Genomic DNA, 24193 nt, shown 5'->3' with positions numbered 1-24193 from the left:
TATTATCAAGGAAAAACATTGTGGCAGCTTGGCAGGTCATTTTGGTTTGGATAAAACTTTAGAATCAGTCAAGAGGTTTTATTATTGGCCCAAGTTGCAAACGGATGTTAGGAAATTTGTTGAAACTTGTTTGATATGTCAAAAATCTAAAGGTCATTCCTCTAATGCTGGTCTTTACACACCTTTGCCCATTCCTTCTAAACCATGGGATTCAGTTAGTATGGATTTTGTGCTCAGTTTACCTAGAACCAAGTCCGGTTATGACAACATATTTGTGGTAGTAGATCAGTTTTCAAAAATGGCTCATTTTATTCCATGTAAAACTACTCATGATGCATCTCATGTTGCTGGCTTGTTCTTTCAGGAAGTAGTACGTTTGCATGGTTTACCTTTGTCAATCATATCAGATAGAGATCCTAAATTCTTGGGTCATTTTTGGCGCACTTTGTGGAAGAAATTGGGCACTAATGTTTGTTTATCTTCTGCATATCACCCACAATCCGATGGGCAGACTGAGGTCATCAATAGGTCTCTTGGTAATCTTTTGAGGTGCTTGACACAAGAACATGGTACAAGTTGGGATTCAGTTTTGGCTCAAGCTGAGTTTTCCTATAATGATTCAGTGAATCGTAGTACCAGGAAAACTCCATTTCAGATTGTGTATGGTATTCATCCATGAGGCATTTTGGAGTTAAGGGATGTTAATTGTTTGGAAAAGCCCAGTGCTTTGGCTGATGATTTTGTTAATGTTATGAAGGATATTCAGGATCAGGTTAAGGTAAAGCTTCAGCATTCTAATTTCAAATATAAAACTCATGCAGATAAAAGGAGGAAAGATGTAACATTCAATGTTGGGGATTTGGTCATGGTCCATTTAAATAAAGAAAGGCTACCTAAGGGTCATTATACGAAGCTTATGGCCAAAAAGATTGGACCTTTTACAATTCTCAAATGCAGTGGTCCTAATGCCTATCATGTTGATCTTCCTCTGGATATTCATTTATCCCCAATCTTTAATGTTGCTGATCTATATTTGTATAAAGGTCCTGTTGATAATTCTGTGAATGTAGGTGCTGCTGATTCTCTTGTTGATGCACAATTTTCAGTTCTTCCTAAGCAACCACCTTTGGAGATTGCAGGTATCTTAGACACTCGCGTTGCCCGGAAGACAAGACGACACACTTACTATGAGTATTTGGTTCAGTGGAAAGATCAGCCGATTGAAGATGCTACATGGGTTACTTCTGACATTTTGCATCAACTCGGATTTCCTGTTCCCGCAGTCCCAACTCAAGGGACTTGAGTTTTCTTTCAATCTGTGGAGCATGGTGCAGGGCACCCAAGGCTGATTTTAGTTAGTTTATGTTATTGTAATAATGAGGCAATTTTGTCCTCATTTTGTGGTTAGTCCATTTGTGTGGTCACGAGTCCAATGGTTTTTTATTAACCTTGGCTCTTTTAGTCCACGGGACTGATGTTTAGTTTTAGATTAATGTGTTTTTGTATTGTTAAGCATGTCGTTGTTTTCATCTTTTGGGGAACCCGTGTCCTATGTGGTAATTGGTGATATTTGGTAGCTTCCTAAAACAATGTACTGATCATGTCACCATTTCTAACATCATGTCGACTGTTGTTTTAACAGTTTCAATCAGTTTTACGATCAGTTGGAACTGATTTGGAGGCCTTCGGTGACTATTTATAAGTCCAATCAAGGCAATTGTGACAGAGAACCGGAGAAGCAATTTGAATAACAAAAATCAGAGTTTTGAGTATTTTACTTTCTTTGTGCAACGGATAGAGAGACTAATGTCACTGTGATTATGCTTTTGCAAATGTTTTGAAATTGTTCGGATAGTTGTTAATCTGATTACACAGTCCGATTGCTTCAAATATACAGAGAGATGTAACATCTCTGTTATTTAACTTGCGCATCAAAGATCTCTTCTACCGTGGTCGACACTATTTCAAACAACACTTGTTTGCATCTGTTGAATACCTTTCCATAGCCATTTAATTCGGTTGAATGTCATACGACTCTGTCGATCGAATTCCACCATTGGCAGTTAGTTGTTAAAAGCGAAAAGGGAAGTTTTTGTTTTAAGACCAGGATACAATTCATTTCCCTTGGTTCTAAATGGTAAAACGATCCTAACTTGCAGTTTCATCGCGGGACCTCAATGCCGCAGGATGGAAGGCAAGTTAGGGAATATTTGTTAATAATCCTTCATGCTCAGAACTGCGGGAAAAGTTGGAGATGCTTCCCGGTCAATGCTTAATCGGCACGCATTGAAATGAATCTGCTGTGTACGCAGGTTATGTGAAATATGTGGAGAGTCGATACCTATTGGAGCCGGGTTTACAAAGTTTTTGTTTGCTAACTGTGATCACTCAATAAACTACTGCTATACACTTCCAGATGGAACCGAGTTTAAACTGATCCATTAGACTCGACGATTCCCTGTAGAAGTTTGCAGTGTTAATGAATGGTTATAGAATGCGAAGGAACAAGCATCGGCCTTATAAGTATCTGCAGAAGAAAACATTTTGACTGTTCTGTTTATATAGGAAAAACAGAGTAAATGTGAGTATAAATATATTGTAATTTTAGAACATTGTTGCCTGTGGTAAGAAACAGAACTGGAAACATCACAAATCTACCAGAAGTACAGTCATCTTTGAAAATCTGTAATTCTAATTACCAGTTGAATTTGTCAAACTTTATCTGTCTAAGTTTGGCATTAATCTGTTATGATTTAAAGAGTAGATTATACGTTTGGTGTTATTTGTTTTTGTTTGATTCAACAAATTTGTAGTGACTGGGTCTATCTAACTACTGTTGTGTGCGCTCTGCATCAGTAGGTCACACCCTGCATCGTGTCTCAACACGGCATGGTAATACTCCAAGCGGTAAGGACACGCAATGGACGTATCCTACATGGAAATGTACCTCACAGAAAAGGACATGCGTAGGTCACACCCCACATAGTGACGTACCGCTCAGGATACTCATTGTAAGCTAGAGGTATACATGGCTAAGGTCCACCCACATGTCTACCAACACTGGACAATTGGTAGCTCATGTGAAAAATAACATACCTTTCATGGAGACAAGGCAAAATAACATACCTTTCATGAAGACAAGGCAAAATAACATACCTTTCATGAAGAAAAGGCAAAATATCCTCCAATAAAACCATCAATCTGCTCAAGAATTGACATCAATATGCTCAAACAAGGATAGGAATAGGCTGGCACACATGAACCTTATAAATCAGTTCATCATAAGGGAAAGTATTGAGTACACCTATAATACAACAAAACTATATTTTTCCTCGAAATAGAGAAGCTAAAGGTCACTTCGCGTCGACATTACTTGTACGCCATTCCATACTATTCAAGGAATGGTGACTTCTAATACTACCCCTACACATACTGACTTATCTACAATCCCATGGGTTGGCTGTCAGTAAGGAAACAAATAAACAACATCACATAAACAACATGGTTTCACATACTCATAAGTAAACATATCCTCCATGATTGATTACTTCACCATCCCATGGGCACACATAGCAAGCATGGGTTTCTTACAATACACAAGGAATGCACTATTACGGGTTTAGTCACATTTACGGGGAGTACTTTTCGATATGCTATCATCTACTTAAGAAATATTTTACCTATGCTTTCCACACAAATCACTGAATAAAGTTTACTCTAGATACCAGTACTGAAATTCTTAATAATTCAACATTACATAAGGAAATAACATCATTTTGATATCTTTTCTAAATCCATTAAGCATTCATGACCACATTACTAACTATGAAAATTTCGTTATGAAGCTCAAGACTTTCATCTTTCCATAAAAAGCCAAAAATGCAAAAAGTACAATTTCAAATGTTTTATAAACACTCTATTTAAATCAATGCACTCTTTAGTAGCATTACATTAATACACTCTCAAAGCTACTATAACATGTTCCCTTTTGATACGTCTTTTACAACCAAAGCAGTTTCACAAAATCAACTATTTGCATATTAATGCACCTTAATTAAGATAGAGTTTAATTATATTACTCCTACGAAACACATGGAGAATTCTTTAGTGTAAACATACAATTTTATTTTTTTTTCTCAATATCCAATATGCACTTTCAAACCAAAGCCCTTTTATAATCTAAAAAAAAACATAAACGTTATAAGGCTCACACAAGGGCTCAAGAAATCGTAACCTTTCTCTTGCAATAAGAAAACTCACATAAGAGATATATACACATATAACAAAAACATTTAATTTCTAGAGAGAGAAAGAGGAGGATGGATGATAATCATTCATTTTACTACCAAATAAGCATTCAATATTTACCATACAAGTCCTTCAAGTGGACAACACTAAGCTAGATCATACTCTTAAACATGCACATTTTGTACTTTTTGATTCAAAACAACACTAACCAAGCCAAATGGATTATTCAAAAGAGTACAACAATCAATAAGGAAGGTACATACGACTCTCCTTCAGAATAAGAGAAATCATAAACTAAGACCTCAATAAGAAGACAAAGCACATACAATCACTCCAAAACACCCACATCAAGAAGGTGAAAACAAGTTGTGAACACACACGTTACACAAAAGTTAAGGTCTGCTCAATCACAAACATTTAAAAAGGAGGACAAGCATACACATAAGGTCAATACACCTCACACCAACTAAGGGCACAAGTGAAACCAAACATCTTAGTGTTTGCAACTTGGCTCTGATACCAAATGTAATGCCCCTCCAGGAAACCCCGAAGGAATAAAGTTAAAACACACGAATGGGGTGCAACAATTTTTTTTTTTAAATAAGACACAACATAAAGATACAATAAGATATCAAAGTATAGATTACACAGTGGAAGACATCAACTAACACCTAAAGAGTTTCCCAATGTGATTACTTAATTACACATTTAACTTAACTCACACAAATAAATCCAATTAAGTTGATTATCTTAATAACGAGATAATTCTTAAACAAGGATAATTTCTTTCAGCAAGACAAAATATAGATCACAAGATAAAGTTCCTCCATTAAGGTTTATTCATACCTTTCATTCATACTTTTCATCAAAATTTGAGTAATGCATCTAATTTAATAACACACTTGAATTTCATCATAAACTAATGAGATCTTTCCATGAATACTTAATTTTCTTAACAATAACTAAATATATTCCATTATTCTAATCTACATTCTTTCATGATCCAATTTACTGCATTTAAAAGATGACTACATACATGCATTTACAATTAATTTTATCTAAACCACTTACACATTCTATCAAAATGTCATCCATACATGCTAACACTAAAACATGAAACATAAGAACAAAAGAAACACATAACACCAAAATGATCTTGGAGTTCACCCCTAAAGGGCTACATCTCTGGGTCTGCTCAACTGCAAGACCCCTCTGATAATTAAATAAGTTAAGGGTACATAAGTTTCATATCATTTACATTCTTGCCATCAAGGAAAATCATACCAACAAACAACCAACCACATCGGTCAATAATTACATAAATGATCCCTACAAAGAAACGGATCCAACTGAACATATCAAAAGCTAATACAAGGTCCATTGCCTGACAGTACTCTAACTAGAGACCTGACCCGCTATGGCCAACCACAAATCACCACTTGACACCCACATAAAGGACAAGACCAATTAAAACACCATCACAAGGCAACAACCAAACTAGAAACCGAAGACATAAATAGGTACCCCAAGTCAACCAAACGACAGGGTCCAAACAAACATATCAAGGCCTTGCCATCACTTTAAACAAAAGCGAATACAGGAATTAAACTTGCATAGGCAATAACCAAAAAAGGACAATCTTCTTTCCTATTGGTTTAAACAATAAAAGTCGGTCAAGTTTTCTAAATGATCTAAGTTTTCAAAATACATTAACAGAAAAATCACCATAACGAGGAGAATACAATACCACAATTGCAATAGTCCATTTGTCTATGTCTCAATACAGAGGAAAAATATAAACTAACCATTTATTTTACTAAATGAAAATCTCATTAACTTACCAATTTTCCAAACAATACATTATTAAATTTCCAATAATTCCAATAGCATATCGTATAATATATTCCTAAATAAAATATTAGTTAAAAATTATCAATTTAATAAATATATTTCATTTCAATAATTTTCTAAATAAAATAATATTTTATCTTTTTCCCAAAAAGATACTTCCTCAATAAAACAAATACCAAAATTAAATATTAATTATTATATATTTATTTATCCCCAAAAATATAAACAATTAATAATTTAATAATACACAATTAACTAATTAAGTAGTAATTAATATATATATATATATATATATATATATAACACATATTTAAAATATATATTAATTAATAATTAATAATTAGCATATAATAATCAAATATATTAATTAATATTTAATAAAACAATTAAACATTTTAAAACCCACTTTAAATTTAATATGTTATAATATATATTTTTTATTATTATTATTATTTATTTATTTATTTTATTTTTTTAATTATTATTTTTTGTTTTTAAACATGCAAATAATCTCCAAATTCATTAAAACCCCTTTTGACATAATTTACATAGAAATAAAATTCCCAACTCAATAAAATTTATTCACAGATTTTTATTCCAATTACTTTTTCTTTAAACTAGATAAACCAATAAATTTAATTCACAATTAAATTTATTTCTAAAGAAATCAACGAATTTCACAGAGATTTATTTAAAGGACTATCAAAACAAATCAATAAGAGAGAATAATTTTTTTCTTAATAATTTTCCTAATTTTCTCAAAATTAAATTACTCCCATTAACTAGAAAATTAACATCAGGCGAGAATTTTAAATCAAAACCTGAATTAACTAGAAGAGGGTTTTGGATCTGACAAATAATTTACAAACACACCATTCAGAGAAAAATAGAATTATTTTCTTAAGAACCAACAAATCAAAGAAGCCACCCAACCTGGTATAGCTTTCCTGGAAGAAATCTGTAGAAGAGCCCTAATCTTTTCAGTAAGCTTCCAATAAATTTCTTCACCTAAATTCCTGACCTGTTTCCTGTGTATCTAAAATAAAAACCTATTCCCTATTTAAACTAAAATTCTAGGTTCAATAGCTTTTTCTCAAAAAACCTAAATTTAGAATAAAAGTAATTTTATTTGATTTTCTAATTTTATAACAAAAGATAAGCTAACACGCAATAATTAAAAATCATTATTCTTTCTTTTCTTTTCTCATGCAAATTAATTAATTTTCTAAATAAAGAACTAAAACAATACTTTAATTCCAATTAATTCTTTTATTCATTTTTTTTAATTTATTCTTTTATTTATTTATTTAAAATTCTAGGAACAATAAATATAATTAATCTAATTTATTTTTCCACTAAAATTTAAATAAAAATATATTTCTAATATCATATTGCAACTTAATTTAATTAATTAATTAATTAAGTTTATGGAATTATCTCATAGTTGAATTGTTTATGCATTGAGATTATAAATTTAGTTAATTAAAAGAAATGCTTTTCTCCCTCATTTAATTTTTAATTAACAAAGCTAATAGTTGCATTTCACAATATTAATGTGGGTAAAATATTTTTAATTAAATTAAATTCTCAAAATCAATCTTACACACTATATAAATAAATATGAATAAAACTCACTTTTCTAATCAAAATTGATTTTCTTAAATGATTAAAGTTAATCTTTCTATTCTAAAAAGCAAAAGAGATTAAATTATTTCTATTTCGAATAAATTTAAATCTTTCCTTTTTAAAATGCATAAACTGAATAAATTCGTTATTTAAAATTAACCATTAAATTAAACTCACTACAAACATAAATAGGACGATCTTTTTAATTAATGATTAATCACATAAAAGAAACCTATTTATTTTAATTCCTCAATTACTAATGCGTAAATGAACACATTAAATCAAAATAAATACTTAGGGTTAAATACTCTACTTACCACACGCCAAGCACACAAACCAAGTAAGCCAACCAATTACCCGACCCACAAACCCAAATGAAAAGAAAACTAACAGAACACAAGCGACGCTCATTTGAGTATGACTAGGATAAACTGAAGGTTTTACGACCACCTAACCCAAATTCTAAGGAAAAGAGGTATACTCAACCCTGTGAATCCAGGTGGAGATGAACCTTACACCTAGGCGGTACTGTACCTACAATTTCTTGCAACCAAGAGTCAGACAAGCATACATATATATATATATATATAATGAAGATGTTAGCTCGAGATTAATAACAAGAATCAGGAGGACAATTGAAACTTACATAAGAATCGATGTGAAAGCACATTAACAGATATGCACAATAATCATAATATCTGACTACAACATTACCTCATGGTAATTCAACCATTTAAGATTGCCACATAAAAATTCAACCAAGGTCAAACCGGTTTTACAAAGCTAACTAGGGTAGGGGTACTACATAATAAGCCTAGATCCAATAGATTCAATGGTAATTGTTATGAATGCAACAAGTTTGGGCATAGAGAATTTGAATGCAGGTCTGTTATACATAACACTAGAAGATATCCTCAAAGGAGTCAAGGAGTTTTTCCTGAATCCTTTGTGAACTGGAATCCAAACCGGTATAATGCCTATGACCATCAGTCTGGTGGTGGTGGCTATCAAGCGGCAACCAGTTGGAGAGCAACCTATTTGATTTGCCATGATAGAGGTCACACTGCTGCAACATGCAGGAGGAAGAATGGTAGAATAAAAAATGGACCATGGAGAACACCTAGAATGGTATGCTATTATTGCAATAAACCGGGACACCCTGCCAAAACATGCAGAATGAGAAACAACATATCAGATGATATACCGGTCACTCCAGAAGGAAAGATTGATGTTGAAAATGTTCAAGTGGATATGAAGACAACATGGAAGAAGAAACCTGAAGAAGTGTCATAGGAAGAACCGGTTTCTGCACCTAGTGTAGAAGTCTCTAAACCAACAAACTGAGCTTCAGAAAAGCTTAGGGGGAACAAATCGGTGAAATGTTTTGAACCCTCGGTTTACACCGGTAAAAGACCTTAACCGGTATGTGTCACCTATCAATCGACAGAAGACCGAAAATGATAAAAGGCAAAATTAGGGTTTATAACCTAATGGAGGAGCATTTATTATGGTAGGTGAAGAATTTGTTTAAAAGTGATTTTCAAGTCATTTTCACTTATCAATTTGCGAGTGAAGAAATTCTCAATTGTAGAGCGACCAAAGATGATTTGTTTTGCGATTCAGAGATATTTCAAAAACTTTGAAGTAGAATCCAAAGATAGTATCAATTAGTCAAGTGAAGAACACTAAGCGGTGTTCCAAGTGACCGAAGTGGTGTGTTGCTAGCTACAATGTCAAAGCCCTAAATCTCGACTCACGAAGGTATTTTTTGAGTTTCTTTGTTTATCATGGCTTCTGCTTTGCACTCCAGTTCAAGTGCACCTAGTGATTCAACGGATTTCATACAAAGGAAGATGAAATACAATGCCCTATCCCAGATACCCGTCGGTGTTATAGTTAAGGAAGGTATCTCAGATTATATTGATTGCAAAATAGAAGACCTAGGATCCCTAGTGATCCATTCTCAGTTAGGTCTATTCTGCAGGGATGACAAGAAGATCAAACCTGAATACAACATCCTGGAAAGGAAGAAACTTCACAATGCGATGTATTTTCTTGAAGAGTTCATGGAAGATCACATACGCATTATTCTAAGAAAAGTGCACAGTGACAAAATGTATCTTGAGCAGACACATGACATCATACCAGAAGCGATTCATGTCATCATCAGTTTTTGTAACATTGGAGAGGTTCCAGCCCTAAGAAAAGTCATTAAGATCAAAATGACCAAGCTCACTGGTTTTGTGAGTGACCAATGGGGAATGGCCATCAACACCATCAAGGATGAATTGGTCAAGTATGCTTGCGTGGTGATCGGATATCGAACATTCTATGCTAGCAAAATTAACTTTATCTCTGTTGCTACGGTTAATGCTACCTACAGAATGATCATGGAAGATGCCTCATTTGATTTGTGCACCTATATGTAGAGGAAACTTTTGGTAAACCTGAAGCCTATTAAATAGGACAATGCCTTAAGATTTAAATTTGGACAACTATTGGTACGATTGTTTTTCTACTTTCGAGGCTATTTTTTGGGAGTCAGTGATATTCAATGGTCTACTGACCAATCGGTTACCAAACAAATCAGAGAAAGTCTTCAAGTGGTGGGAACTGGTTATCCTGAAATCTTGAACAAATACTTTGATGAATTCAAGCAGAAGATGAGCCAAAGGATGAGGATATATGGCGATATTTTCAAGAAGTATGAAGAGGTCATCTGCTTTAACATCAGAGTAGATGAGTGCATAATGGAGGTGGTTGGGCCTAGAAAAGAAAAAGTGGAGCCCATGGGATATGAGGTGATGTATGACATACTCGATGGGTATGCCTCTACCCTAATCGCCTTGCCTCTTGATCTAAAGAAGAAGAGAACCGGCACCTACTTAGAAAGGGTAACACCGGTTGAAGAAGCTTCAGTGAAGAAAGGAAAGGCAGTGCCATCGGTATCAGCACCGATTACTTCAGCAAGTCCTAAAGTGACCAAGTGGTCACTGGTCAAGAAGAAATCAGAAGTTGCACCTGCCAAGGTTTTTGAAAGAAAGCGAAAGACTAAGAACAACTCACCAGATTCTGAGGATACAAAACTTGAAGTATAGCCAAAAAAGACTAGGCAAATGAGGAAGAAGGCAAAGACAACCAACAATGAACCGACATCGTCAGCACCAGTAAATATAGACATTTCCTCTTACAAACCATTGACACATTGTCAAAGAACTATCAAGAATATTAGGAGAAAAGTGCTAAGTGATTTAATAGATTATTTTGATGATTTTAATGACAATGAAAAGGAGGAAGTCGAATAGGAGGTTATTCAATATCTATGTATTAATGACCGGTCACCATCAAAAATTAGATCTGTGACACCAGATTCTTTATACAATTCTTTAGATAACAAATGGTGCATTGCCATAGAAAAGGAACAGGAAATAAGAGAGGAAATCTTTAGACAATATTTTCCTGATGTGTCAAATTCAAAGCTCTATGAAGTTATGGATAAATACAAAGGCCTCTTCTTCATGAGAAGAAGAAGACTCTTGTTACTGGAAGGCAATGTCCCTGAAGTGGTAAACGATACACACTCACATGCCAAAGACACTCTGAGATTGCACCAAGTGTCTGAAGCCAACAAGAAGGTTGAACAAGAACTGAAAACTGGAAAATTGGATGAGGTATATGACAATGAAGGAGATCTGGTTACTAAACAGATGGACACAATTGACGTTGATGCTTTGGATGGTGAAAATGTCACTCCGGATGCAACAAAGGAAAAGGCTGATAAAGAGAGAGTGGACAAGGAAAAATAGGACAAAGAAAAGGCTGACAAAATGCAAGTGGAGAAAGAGAAAAAGAATCAAGAGGAAGAGAAGAGGAAACAAGTAGAAAAGGAGAAGAAGAAAAAGGAGGAGGAGAAAAGGAAACAGGAAGAGGAGAAGAAGAAACTAGAAGAGGGGAAGAGGAAATAGGAAGAGGAGAAGAAGAAAGAAGAAGAGAAGCAGAAGGAAGAAGAAAGGAAGAAGGATGAAGAGAAGAAAAAGAAAGGAGTAGAGGAACAAAAGAAGGCAGAAGAGGAGTGCAAAGAGTCGAAGTGAAGAAGGAAGTGACAAAGAGCACACATATAGAGACACCAAAGGCAACTGGTAGTCAAGCCAAACCGGATGACATTACCAGTCCTATTGACCTCCAATCTACAAATTAATTGAAGCTACTCCAAAGCATTAAGCTTGCACAAGAGCAGCTGGAAGAATTAAGGAGGAAAAAGGAGCAAGATGTTATTCAAACTGTGGTTGAAACACTTACCAGTTTGATTCCTGGTACTAACCTCCCCAGTACCGATTCCTCTCTGGCCCAACTAAAACTTCTATGTATAGTTGTGGAGGACCAAGTACAATTCCTGGAAGAGGTTGTTGAAGCTAATGCAAAGAAAAAGCATCAAAAGGCACTAAACACTGCCTTAGTGAAGAAATTGAATGAGCTCCGGTCTGAACTTCAGAAAGAACATAAGGACATAAGAGATGCTATGGATGAGGGTAAATTGCTGCTCAGTAAGATAATCCAACCCCATCTATTATGTGATGATGTGCTTGCACAGAAAGAAAAACTGCAATCTTATTTATAGGCATTTATAAGCACCTTTAAGATGCCCTATAATTCCTTCACTACATATGGGCAAACTATTCACCGGTTTTAGCTCCAGTCCACCAGAATTGAAGTAGAGATTAGCAACTGGATGAGAGATTTGCAGGAACTTCAACTAGTTCTACTACCCTAACTGCAAATACTTCACAAATGCTATCTTAATCTGGATGCCCTAACGGTCACTCAAGAGATGAGCACAATCGATGCCATGGAAGAACAGGTATCCCAGATGCAAACAAAAAGTGAGGTGGCTACCTCATTACTTGAGTCATGGTCTTTATCCATGAAGACCTTTATGCAGGATTTTAAATTGGTTTTTGATAAGTTTCACTCATTATTGTCATAAACATTTATTATATTAATGATAATGAGAAACAGGGGTTATTCTGCAATACTTTGTCATTGTTGGCAAAGGGGCAGTAGTATTTTGTATTTTAAAATTTTGATGAATGTATACTTTCATATTATCTCTTTAAGGGAGTAGTATACATTGTATTTTCTGCAAAAGGGATAGTGTATATGCTTAGGGGGAGTAATTTTGATTACGGCATATTTTTGTTGTAAAACACTTAGATGTCAAAATTTTCCTAAGTGTTGCCATCAATGCCAAAGGGGGAGATTGTTGGCATTTTTGATGATGATGTTGTGATTGTCATTGATGGACACACACTTGCTTTGAGATCACTTTTTGCATGTATGAGTTATGCTCAACCGGTATTTGTTCCAACCGGTATTATGTATTATAGTCTTTAGACTATCGGTGTTTTGCAGAAAGTGTTTACCGATCTCAAGCGGTATGAGGACCCAAAGCAGTATGAAGACCTCAAGCGGTTTGAGGATCCCAAAGTGGTATGAAGGAACAAAGCAGTTGTTATCATTTTTTCCAATCTTCATTTTGACAAACTGGTAATCAATAAATGTATGAACCAGTATTACTCTATGATGAGTTACCAACTGGTATTTTTGTGATGAGTTATCATCCACCAACACTTTGGCAGTGATTCTGTGTCATGTTACCAAATGTGTCTAGATACACTGAACCTAGGAACTTGCAATGTAATCCTATTAGACTCACATGAAATCAGATTCCTTTATAAGGACATAATGTCTAGGTGGTTTTTAGGAGTTGTTAGGGTTCAAAGTGGTTGATGAGGCTTTTGTATGTACAATTATAGAAGAAGATTAGGTCTATGTGAAGAAATAGAGTGTGGAGATATTGAAGACTAAAGTAATGTTAAATATGCATTAGAAATGAGCTATCAAGGATCTAACCAAGCATAATGTGCTAGTATTTAGATCACTCACTTTTTGATTACTCACATCTTCGACAAGTCTAAAACCATTAACCAGGTAGGCCTGGCAAAGCCTTTGTAAATCCTCTAACAAGGTGGTTCACAACTGTGGATCTGAAATCCTCTCACAAGGTAGTCTTTAATCGGACTTATCTCCTAACAAAGATTGAGATTCCTAACAGGATCTATTCTGGTGAAGAACATTGTATGACCTTAATTGGTCTGGTTACTATTCTGCAGATAGTCACTTGTGAGTTTCATCTCACCATGGTTTTTCCCATTTGGGTTTCCACGTCAAAATCTCTTGTGTTATGGTGATTGTGCTCCTATGGGTGAATGCCTTATTTGTTGTTTAGTTTGCATTTGTTTTAACCAGTTTGTTAGTAAAGCTATTATACTGATTTACTGCTAAACTGTTTAAGTGTTTGAGTTCAGTATTTATTGGTATACTAATTCACTCCCCTCTTAGTATACATTAGAATCCCTTCTACTGCAGGTCATGGAACTCATCAATTTGGCATTGCTTAAATTTCTCTAACAAGTACCTATCTCTAAACCTCTCCAAGAAGGTACCCCAAGTGAGTGTGTCAACTACTATATCATTCTTATATTCCTCTTGCCTCCACCATGTGGAAGCTGACCCTCTCAGAACATGAATAGAAAACTATGCTTTCAGATTGCTCTCATAGGGACGCAATCCGAAGCACCTCTCTAAGATCAAAAGCCATGACTTAGCTTCTACCCCATCGGTAGATCTTGCAAATGAAGGTGGTTGTAGGTGTAGAAGCTCTCTGATCTAATCTCTTGGATCATAGGGTACTCTCTCTACAACCATTGGTGTTATAACAGGTGGTGGCTCTAGTTGGTGAACTGACTCAGGCTCATGCTCATCCTATCCCTCTACATGGCTAGGAGGTAGACTCCTACTCCATTCTCTAGCTGCTAATCTATGACTCTCTGAAACCTATTGTTCTATCTAATGACCTATTGAAGGTAGTCTATCTTGTACTATCCCTATCAGGTTCTGTAGTGCATTCAGTATGTCTCAGTTTGGGTCTATAGGTTGTTCGGGAGGATTTTCCTAATTCCCTTGAGGAATCAACTCTCCTACCCAGCATCTTCACACACCATGCGAGTATGTATAGGACCCCTTTTGTGTCTGCAACCTTGTCGTGTAGCCAGAGGCATCCTACACAAGCAATTAAAAATAAAATTTTAATCAAAATGTAATGGAAAAAGGTTCCCAGTGTTGAAAACCTTTCTCTGATACCAAAATGTAGTGCCCAAAATTTTGGGCAAAAACACAACAATTTTCTTTTTTAAACCATAATTACTTTTGATTTACGTAATACTAAGATGTGGTTGATCACTTAGTTTCACTAATTCAATAACTTAAGTGTCAACTTAATGATGCATTCAAGATAGGGATATCTAATCAAGGACATCCCCGCCTTGCAACTCATAACACAAATCACCAAACAAGTTACTGGTAACAGAACACAAAGTATAACTGGTAAGCAACCCTAACCGGTAGAAGCAACACACAATATAATTGGTAAGAAATAAATTCATCATTACAATCATCTACAGAACTACATAAGCCTTCAGTGGCTACACATGTTGGACCATAGCCTAGGATTACAAAACAATCCTTACAACACAACTCTAAGATCCATAGATCTTCTACTCGACAAATAGGTCTCTGATAACAATTTGCATTGTTCTCCATTGATCTGTACCTCACTCCCTCCAGACTTTGGTCCCTCCTGGACCAAAATCTCTCTTGAAACTATGTCTTCTCTCGATCTCTTCTTCCTTAGATCTATGTCCTCTGTCTTCCTAAAATGAATCTCTAAACTTCCCCTTTATACCATCCGCAAGCAATAACAACTCGATCAAGTTGGCCAAAGACCAACCGTTTCATGATGAAATATGCAAATGGTAACATGTCAGTCCAAATCACCAAGAACATCTTCAAATGCATAAAACTTCACGCAGTCCTCTGGAAACATTAGAACAGGCCCAAAACAACATTGCTCAGTGATCCGCAAGTTACAGAAATCACCCGCAACCCAATTCCATACAATGCAAAACCAGCCTATAGGAGCACACCAATACTGGGCCAAAACTGGGATCGATGTCTCACTAGGATCAAATCCAAGGTGTCGGTTTGAACTACTCTAGTGCTCTTGCATCAGACTCTTGGGGTTAATTGAAAAGTGAGTCCCATCACTTGATCTTCCTTAGGGGTTCGGTAATGTGTCTACAGCTTCTAGTTGCCTCTTCTCGGTGACTGACTATTCCACTCGCAACTACCTTAGTTTGATGATCTGTTCAAGTCTCCAACCACTAACTGCCTCAAACTCAAGCTCTAGGTTTGGCGGTCTACTTGCAAGCCTTGTACTGCCTCATGTTCAGCGATCTGAACAAGTCTACAAGTTGCCTCAACTTCCTTTCCAACCAACCAATACATAACCAGATTTCCTCAATCAACAGGTTCATAAACCAGCTCTAATACCACTTGACACGATCAAGGTAGGGATATCCAATAAAGGAAATCTTCACCTTGCATCTCACAACACAAATCACCAAACAAGCTACGACATAACACAAAAACACTATGCAAGATACTGACAGCCGATAATAGAACACAAGGTATAACTGGTAAGCAACCCTAACCAGTAGAAGCAACACATAATATAATCGGTAATAAATAAATCCATCACTACAATCATCTATAGAATTACATAAGCCTTCAACAACGATACATGTTGGACCGCAGCCCAGTATTACAAAATAATCTTTACAACACAAATCTAAGATCCATAGATCTTCTACTCGACAAATAGGTCTCTGGTAACAACCTGCGCTATTCTACACTTATTCAAACCTTAGTCTTGACAGGCCCAATATAGAAAGCTAATGTACTGAGAGGGGAGGGGTGAATCAGTACTTCAAATCTTTTCTTCAACAATAACTTTACTGTTAAGCATAAACCAAAAACCATTGTAACATAATATAATGCTAAAACAAATAAATAACAATCATACATGATTCACTCCATAACACATATATTTTAGGTACGCAGAAACTCTTGGTTAGAGAGAAAAACTACAATGGGGATGACACCCACAACTTCACTACTGCAATAATAAAGGTTGCTCTGTTAGAGCTACATGTTTAGCTATTTCTGATAGCTTGCCCTGTTAGGAGTATCAAGATCTTTAGATCTACCTTGCTAAAGGATTTTACAACACTTATTCTAAAAATGTTGCACATGGTTAAAGGCTTTACAATTTATAGACTTTGTTAGAGTCTTTTACCCTGTTAAAGGTTTCTCTTACAACTCAAAATATTACAATCAAAATCTTACAAAATATCTGCAACTTCACATTTGAAATGTTAAAGCAGATTCTATGTGCTCAAAATGAGATTACTTTGCTTATAGCATACCTCGGTAACCCATAAATTTACTCGGCAAACCTTTTTGTTTACTCTGTTCCTTGACTGTTCTCTAAAATACTTCTCGGTGACCTTTGTGTATCTCTATCAATCATAATAGTCATAACATTCAGTGCTTTCTCATGATTTTGCTTTTCACATATGTCTTGCTTCACACAAATGTTTGATCCTCAATTCATGATGTATAAATAGATCTCTTGTAATGGTGATCTTGTTCATGCTTCGATCTTACAAACATGATTCATTAAATGAATAACCATACAAAATTATTTCATTAGACAGATGTCCTCAAAATCATACAAAATCTTAAGTGCAATTTCCAATGTGTTAACGATTCCTTGTTTCTTGATCTTTGTAACATGTTTCCATATGTGTCTAGGTTCAATGAATCTGGTAACACGTTTTACTCAGTGTGTATCAACTCGGTATACCATCTTTGATGCTCGATAGTCATAGAACGTTACTCAGTAGATAGCTCAGTGTATACTAAACTTTGTGACTTCTTTCTTCTATAACTAACTGCTCTGTGCTTACCGACTTAATATTTCGGTAGTAATAACTGACTAGAGTATATAGAATGACTTTGGACATAAAACTAATGACAACTTAGTAAATAGTAACAATCTCCCCTTTTGACATTAGTTTTGAAATGTTTGACAAAACTTCTTTCAAAGTCATAAAAAAAATCTATATACTTACAAAATTTGACTGAACTGACAGTATATACAATTGTCAATAAAATAGTATACTCAAATTAACTCCCCTTATCAATATACTGTACATAACTCTGATTATGCATGTGTTGTGATCAATATTCTGTATTCATTGCTTGGTTCACTGCTCCGCCTGTCAAAATTATCTGTATACTCGAATATGTTGATCTGCTCGGTATACTCCTCTTGTATACACTATACTCCCCCTTTTTGACAAACATCAAAACTTGTTACCATTCAATGGAGGCAACTGGTCAAAAATGGATTTATACTTTGTTCTTGCATCGGTGAGAGTGGTAGAGAGGGCATCCTTGACACTATCCATGAGTGATTTCTGAGCTATAATATCAGCTAATAGTGAAATCAATCCATCTAAAGTGCTTCCCTCTGGCTGAGTGGATAAGGAGGTAGCCTTGTTGATCTATTCTTGGATGAAGGACAAGTGTGGAATGAATAAGGATTGAAGAGTCATAATGTCCATCCTTATTTTGTGCTCTTCATTCCTAAGTTCCAATTGTTGAGCCATGAGCATTTGTAACTTGGTATAGAAACTTTGAATAGAACTTGGCTCAGTGGTCAATTTATTGGAGAGATCAGTGATCTCTTTCTCAATCACTTTTGTTTTATTCTTGATATCTTTAATGAATAAAGAGAATGTATAGAGTTTCTAAAATAAATAAAGAATTTGCTTGAGTTGAGGAGATAACTTAGCAATAAATTTGACAAGTTTTACTTTACCAATAGCAATGGCTTTCTGTACCTCTTCAATCAATTTTGCAGTGAGCTCTTTGTCCTTCAATTTGCTCAAGTATTCAGATGCGTCTACTCTCAATGTCTTGATTTGATTGAGGAGTTCATCCAGTTGAATATGGATGGCTACGTCTTTTGTCATTGTAGCTTCAGGTAGTATTTCTGTTAAGAGTGCTTTGACCTTCTGAAGTACTCTGTTTTTCTTTTGAATAGCCATTTGTTTTTCTTGTTCGGCTTTGGCTTTGCATATTTCACCGAATTCAATAAGTGCTTACCCTTTTAATTTGGATATGTCTACATTTAGCAACACAATTGGTTTTGACAAATCTAACTTGAAACTATGCTTTTTCATTTTCTTTTCTTTAGAGGAGGAGGCTTTCACCGGTTGAACTAATACAATGGCTTGGGAGGCTTGTGCACCCTTGGTAGGTTGCTCAGTAGAGGCAACACTTTTGTCAATTTCTTTAGCCTCAGATGTAACCTTCGGTGAATACTTTCTCGGGGTCTCAGTTGTAACATTTTCAGTACTTGGAGGGGCTTGAGAAGTATGTTCCCCAGTGGCCTGAGAAGTAGCTTCTCCTTTTGTAGACTAGTGACCCTCTTTTCCTTGTTCAGTATTTGTAGGTGTCTCGGTTGAAACATGTTGACTTACCGAAGGATAGGATTTGACTTGTTCCAAAACTAACTCACTTGATACCAGTTTGGCATAAGCATTCCCTTCTATCATTTCCTAGTCCTGTTCCTCAGGATCCATGACATCCTCATCAGGTTGGATATTTTTAGCAGGATCTTGCTCAGTGATATCTACTATTTCAACTTCACCTTGCTCATCAACGCTCTTGATTCGAAAAATTTCTTGCCATTTTTCTTTTGTCTCTTTCTCTACTTCAAGATAAAGGCCATTCATCAGTTTCAAGGCTCTTTGCTTGACCAGGAAGTTTGTGTAGAAGTTGAGAAAGCCAACTTCACAGACCCCAAAGATCACCTGCATGCAAATAACCTGTCACAGAAAGAATAGATGGAGACAAACAAGCAAGGGTGCTCTGAAAGCTAAAAAAATGTATTCATCCAAGAGAGAGATAAATTACAATGATGAATCCTTATAAAAGGATATTGTGCAACCCTAAAAGAAACCCTAATAGGTAGACATTTAATAATTAATATAATTATTAAATGTCACAAATGCAAACTAAAGTGAAATCTTAAGAGAGGAATAAAGGTAATTTAATCAACATGATTAAATTAAAACCTTTACTCTAACACCCCCCCTTAAGATGAGCAAAAGTGCAGTTACAAACATGTGCAAGAAAGCAAAGGTAACTACAATGCAAGAAAGTAAACTTGGGTCCCGGCAACAAGGCCTGATCAGGTACCCAATTACAACCAAATCTCTGTAAAGTGGAGAAATAGAGAAAACCTCACGGGAAAAACTCTACTCCAAAAAGAGATGAAAGAAATAAATGCACTAATAACATAAGGATAGGAGGTGGATAACATGATACCCCCCATAGACAACTTCTATCATATAAGTACATATACAATGGTCTCCATAGGAGAAAAAGAAAGAGACTAGAAGCCCCCCCCACAATGAAGAAACTCCTGTCGCACATATGGATGCCTGAGGTAGAATCCAAAAAGAGATCCTGAAGCGGCATATAATATTCCTCCCCTTGGGAAGAAATGGATCCAAAGGACGAAGATGAAGAAACCCTGTGAAGAGAGAAGAATCAATCTGTCTCAAGATGTGTGCCATAATAGGATGCTGAAGAATCCCTCTGTCTGAACTGAAACAAAAGATGTCAAATCCAAACTGAACTGAAGACTCAAAAACTGCAACCTCTGAATGCACAGATGATGGTGGGCTAACAGCTGGAATATGGCTGTCAACAAAGAGGAGCTGAAAATCCTCAAAGTAATCCTCCAAGTCTGCAATATAGGACTCTACAAACAAAGACGAAATGCCTGCAAGATAAGAATCCCAAGTAGCCATGTCTGAAAGATGTATGATGTCCTGCTTAGCTGAATCAATAGGAGCCAAAGAAGAGGCAATATCAAACTGATCAGGAACAAAAGGAGATGATGTTGATACATATATAATCTCAGTCTGAAGAGTAGGAACTGTGAGACAATCCTCTGATTCATCGGAATATGTAAGGGTGTCTAAATATTGAAGTTCCTTCAAAGTAGCATGATCAAAAGGTGTGTTATCTCTCCAACCAATGGGTACAAGACAATCTGAAGCAGGATCCTTTGGGAATGGAGAAAGACTGGGGTCTCCATAGATCTCCCAAAGACGTGTCCAAAGTGAGTGAGGACAATCAATGCCCGATATAGCCCACACAGTGTCAGAATCAACACTAGACAAAATAACTCCTACTATGTGATTTCTAATGATATCCCAAGCTAGTTTTCCATCTAAAGTTGCTGGTTCAGGTATGAGATCATACAAATAAGGCAAAATATTAAGCCACCTACAGTGTGTAAGTATGCCCTTTGCCCATGACTCATAATTACCCCGTTCTAGAAATACAACTGAAGGGTGAGTAGAAAAACCCATGATAACTCTTCAAATTAACAAATCTGAGACTAAATGACTTTAATACTGATAAAGCAGATCAAATGAAGCCATCCCATGCAAACAAATTATTTCCAAGTCTGAAACGTCCAAGTAAGTGACAGATGTGTGAAAACACAAAGTACTGAATAAAATGTACCTGGTGCAGATTCTGGAAAAATACATGATAGATCTGGAAAGAGCACAGAACCACCTTTCCGACGCCTATTCGCTTTCAAAAAACGGAGTCCATATGCAAAAGATATGGCTCCTGGAGTGCAAAAAACTTGTTCTGACTTCGACTGGCAAAAAACACTACAAAACGGAAAAATCAAAAAAAAAGATATCCATCTTTTATATCGGGCTCGGAACCAGCTTTCCAACGCCTATTTTCATTCGAAAATCCGAGCTAAAATGCCCGAGTTATACCCGATTTAGTAAAACTGCTCCAAAAAGGCCCAAATAGGCCCTTTAAGCCCTCAAGGGCTTAAAAAAAAATAAGCCCCTGGTCCTCTGGGTGACCAGGGGCAGGCGCAGGAGGTGGCGGCGCGGGGGCTGCGCTGGGGCGGCGCAGCTGGCGGCGGGCGGCGCGCTGGCTGGGCGTGGGCTGAGAGCGGGCCGGCTGGCTGCGCGCAGGCGGCAGGCGGCGCGTGGGCGAGATACTGCCGGCGGCGGTGGACGCCGGGTGGCCGCCGGGCTGCTTACCGGCGGCGCGGCGGTTTACACTGGCTGCGCCTGGTTTTTTTGAAAAAACCGTGGTTTTTGTTTTTTTTTTAATTTTTCCGCCTCGGTTTTCGTGCCCTAGGGCCGTACGGCCTTGGGGCCAAAAAAAATTTGCCTCCTGGTGCAACTGTGTCCAAATCGGACGAATTTTATATGGAAATAGGGGTTTTTGGGCGCTACGAGCTCAACGGTGAGGTCCGTTTGGGCTCAAAGTGCACCGAAAAAAATTTACCCCTATTCCAAAATAAAAAACAGAAGACACACAGATCTGATGCAACCAAAACCGGAAAATCAGATCTAACCCTCGTAGCTCCAAATTCTTCAGAAGACGAACAGGAAGCAGCAGGTCTGGAGCTCTGATACCATGTAGAAGTTGAGAAAGCCAACTTCACAGACCCCAAAGATCACCTGCATGCAAATAACCTGTCACAGAAAGAATAGATGGAGACAAACAAGCAAGGGTGCTCTGAAAGCTAAAAAAATGTATTCATCCAAGAGAGAGATAAATTACAATGATGAATCCTTATAAAAGGATATTGTGCAACCCTAAAAGAAACCCTAATAGGTAGACATTTAATAATTAATATAATTATTAAATGTCACAAATGCAAACTAAAGTGAAATCTTAAGAGAGGAATAAAGGTAATTTAATCAACATGATTAAATTAAAACCTTTACTCTAACAGTTTGTGTGGTAGTTTTTCAGATGTTTACTTATCTCATCTACCGACATGTCTGGAAAGAGATGCACCAGACTTCTTTCTCTCATCTTCTATTCCAAGTCCATAGCATATTTCCACCTGTTATTAATGTACAAGTACAATTATTTTCGAAGAGAATTGGTTACTTCCAATGGGACCAATTAGAATTTAAGAAGTGTGCATACAACTGACTCTTATATTTGCCTCTTTTCTTCTTCTGTCTGAGAGTCATATCTGGCATACCTTAAATGCTCCAAATCCACCATATTGTTTCAAATTGGCACAAAAATTATCAACACTATATACATCTTCCTTAATGCTTTTGACAATTTGAAATTTTTTTTTGTCTTTAGATTTGGTGTCACTTGACTCTTTATTCAAAATGAGTCTCTAAGTAGACTTCTTATAAGTTTTTGTTACCTTTGGAACAACAACATTTTTCTATTTCTTGCTCGGTGACACTGCAGATGATCTAGTGTTTGGGTGTTTCACTGGAGGATTCGATGATACCCGTAATGTATCATGTTTCTTCCTTTTCAAGATTTTACCTTTTGGCAACTCGATGCTCAAAGTAATAGCTGCTTCTTGGGCTTCAGATTCCTCCTTGGTAATGACTTGAATGCTCTTGACAGGAGTGGAGGAAGAACCTTCTCCAAATTTCTCCGTTAATGCTTTAATCATTTTTGTTGCTTTCCTAGTAGCCTTTGGTACTACAATGCTCATTTTGACTTTTTCTTTAACTTCTTCATATGTACTATATCTGATCTCAGTAGCATGCCTTGGCAATGCAAGAAAAGCATCTATCTGCTGCTGTGTAATGTCAAAATCAATCTCATAACCCATAGGTGGCAAAGATTGAGTTCTCAGTTCTACGACATTGACATAGCAGTAGTCGGTGTCCACTTTAAAACATATACTATCCTTGTATTTCTCAACTAACTGGGATGGTATCCTGTACCTGTTATGCATGTTTTCCTAAAACTTGCTAAAATAATCATCCATAATCTCATTGAAGTTACCACCTAGCTGTTTGATGAAGTCATTGATTTGATGGGTGATTAGTCGGTGTAGCTCCCAAACTACATTACTAACTGATGGAAATAATTTCTCAAAATAGAAAAACATGCATACCAAAAGTGATCCAAACTTTAGTGTGTTTGCTGAGTTGTTCTTCTTTGGCTTCCTTATGGTGTTGAGATTTTCAAACAGATTTTTCAACAACACTTCGCATAGATCAATCTTCATACCTTTCTTCACAATTTTATAGGCTAATTCAACAACAACATAGGGTACACTATTTTCCCTTGCCTATTGAAAGAAACAATAACCTATGACTCTAATTCCAAACTTCAATTCTACATTTGTGACATTGTTTAGTTTTAGACCTCTGCAATCAGATTCAACTCCGGTTAAAGTGATCAATTCTTTCTGTGAAATCATTTTCTGAGCTCAAGCATGGTCAAAAATAGGGTAACCGATGATCAAGTGGATGATTTCCTTGGTGATCTTGAATGGTTGCTCCTCTAACCACATGAAGTCATCATGAACTCTACTCAAAACAAATTTAACCCATTGGGGTTTGAAGACTTGCGGGTAGGTTAGGGCTTCGGTCAATCCCTTGATTTTAATATGTTC

At 36.2% G+C, this 24193-nt stretch overlaps 1 protein-coding gene across 1 annotated transcript; it reads left to right on the top strand.

Moving 5' to 3' along the window:
- Positions 1 to 751: 751 nt before the first annotated feature.
- On the top strand, positions 752 to 1303 carry LOC131856993 (uncharacterized). The gene has a single exon (XM_059208971.1). It carries the CDS (start codon positions 752 to 754, stop codon positions 1301 to 1303), a length of 552 nt encoding a protein of 183 aa, XP_059064954.1.
- Positions 1304 to 24193: the final 22890 nt, after the last annotated feature.

The sequence above is a fragment of the Cryptomeria japonica genome, chromosome 7 (assembly GCF_030272615.1).
Source record: "Cryptomeria japonica chromosome 7, Sugi_1.0, whole genome shotgun sequence".
Taxonomy (NCBI): Eukaryota; Viridiplantae; Streptophyta; class Pinopsida; order Cupressales; family Cupressaceae; genus Cryptomeria; species Cryptomeria japonica.
Note: the sequence above shows the minus strand (reverse complement) of the source record. Positions and strands in the feature narration are given on the sequence as shown.

Bases quoted from the DNA above. Each gene is read 5' to 3' on its own strand.
- LOC131856993 (XM_059208971.1), top strand. From the start codon at position 752: ATGAAGGATATTCAGGATCAGGTTAAGGTAAAGCTTCAGCATTCTAAT.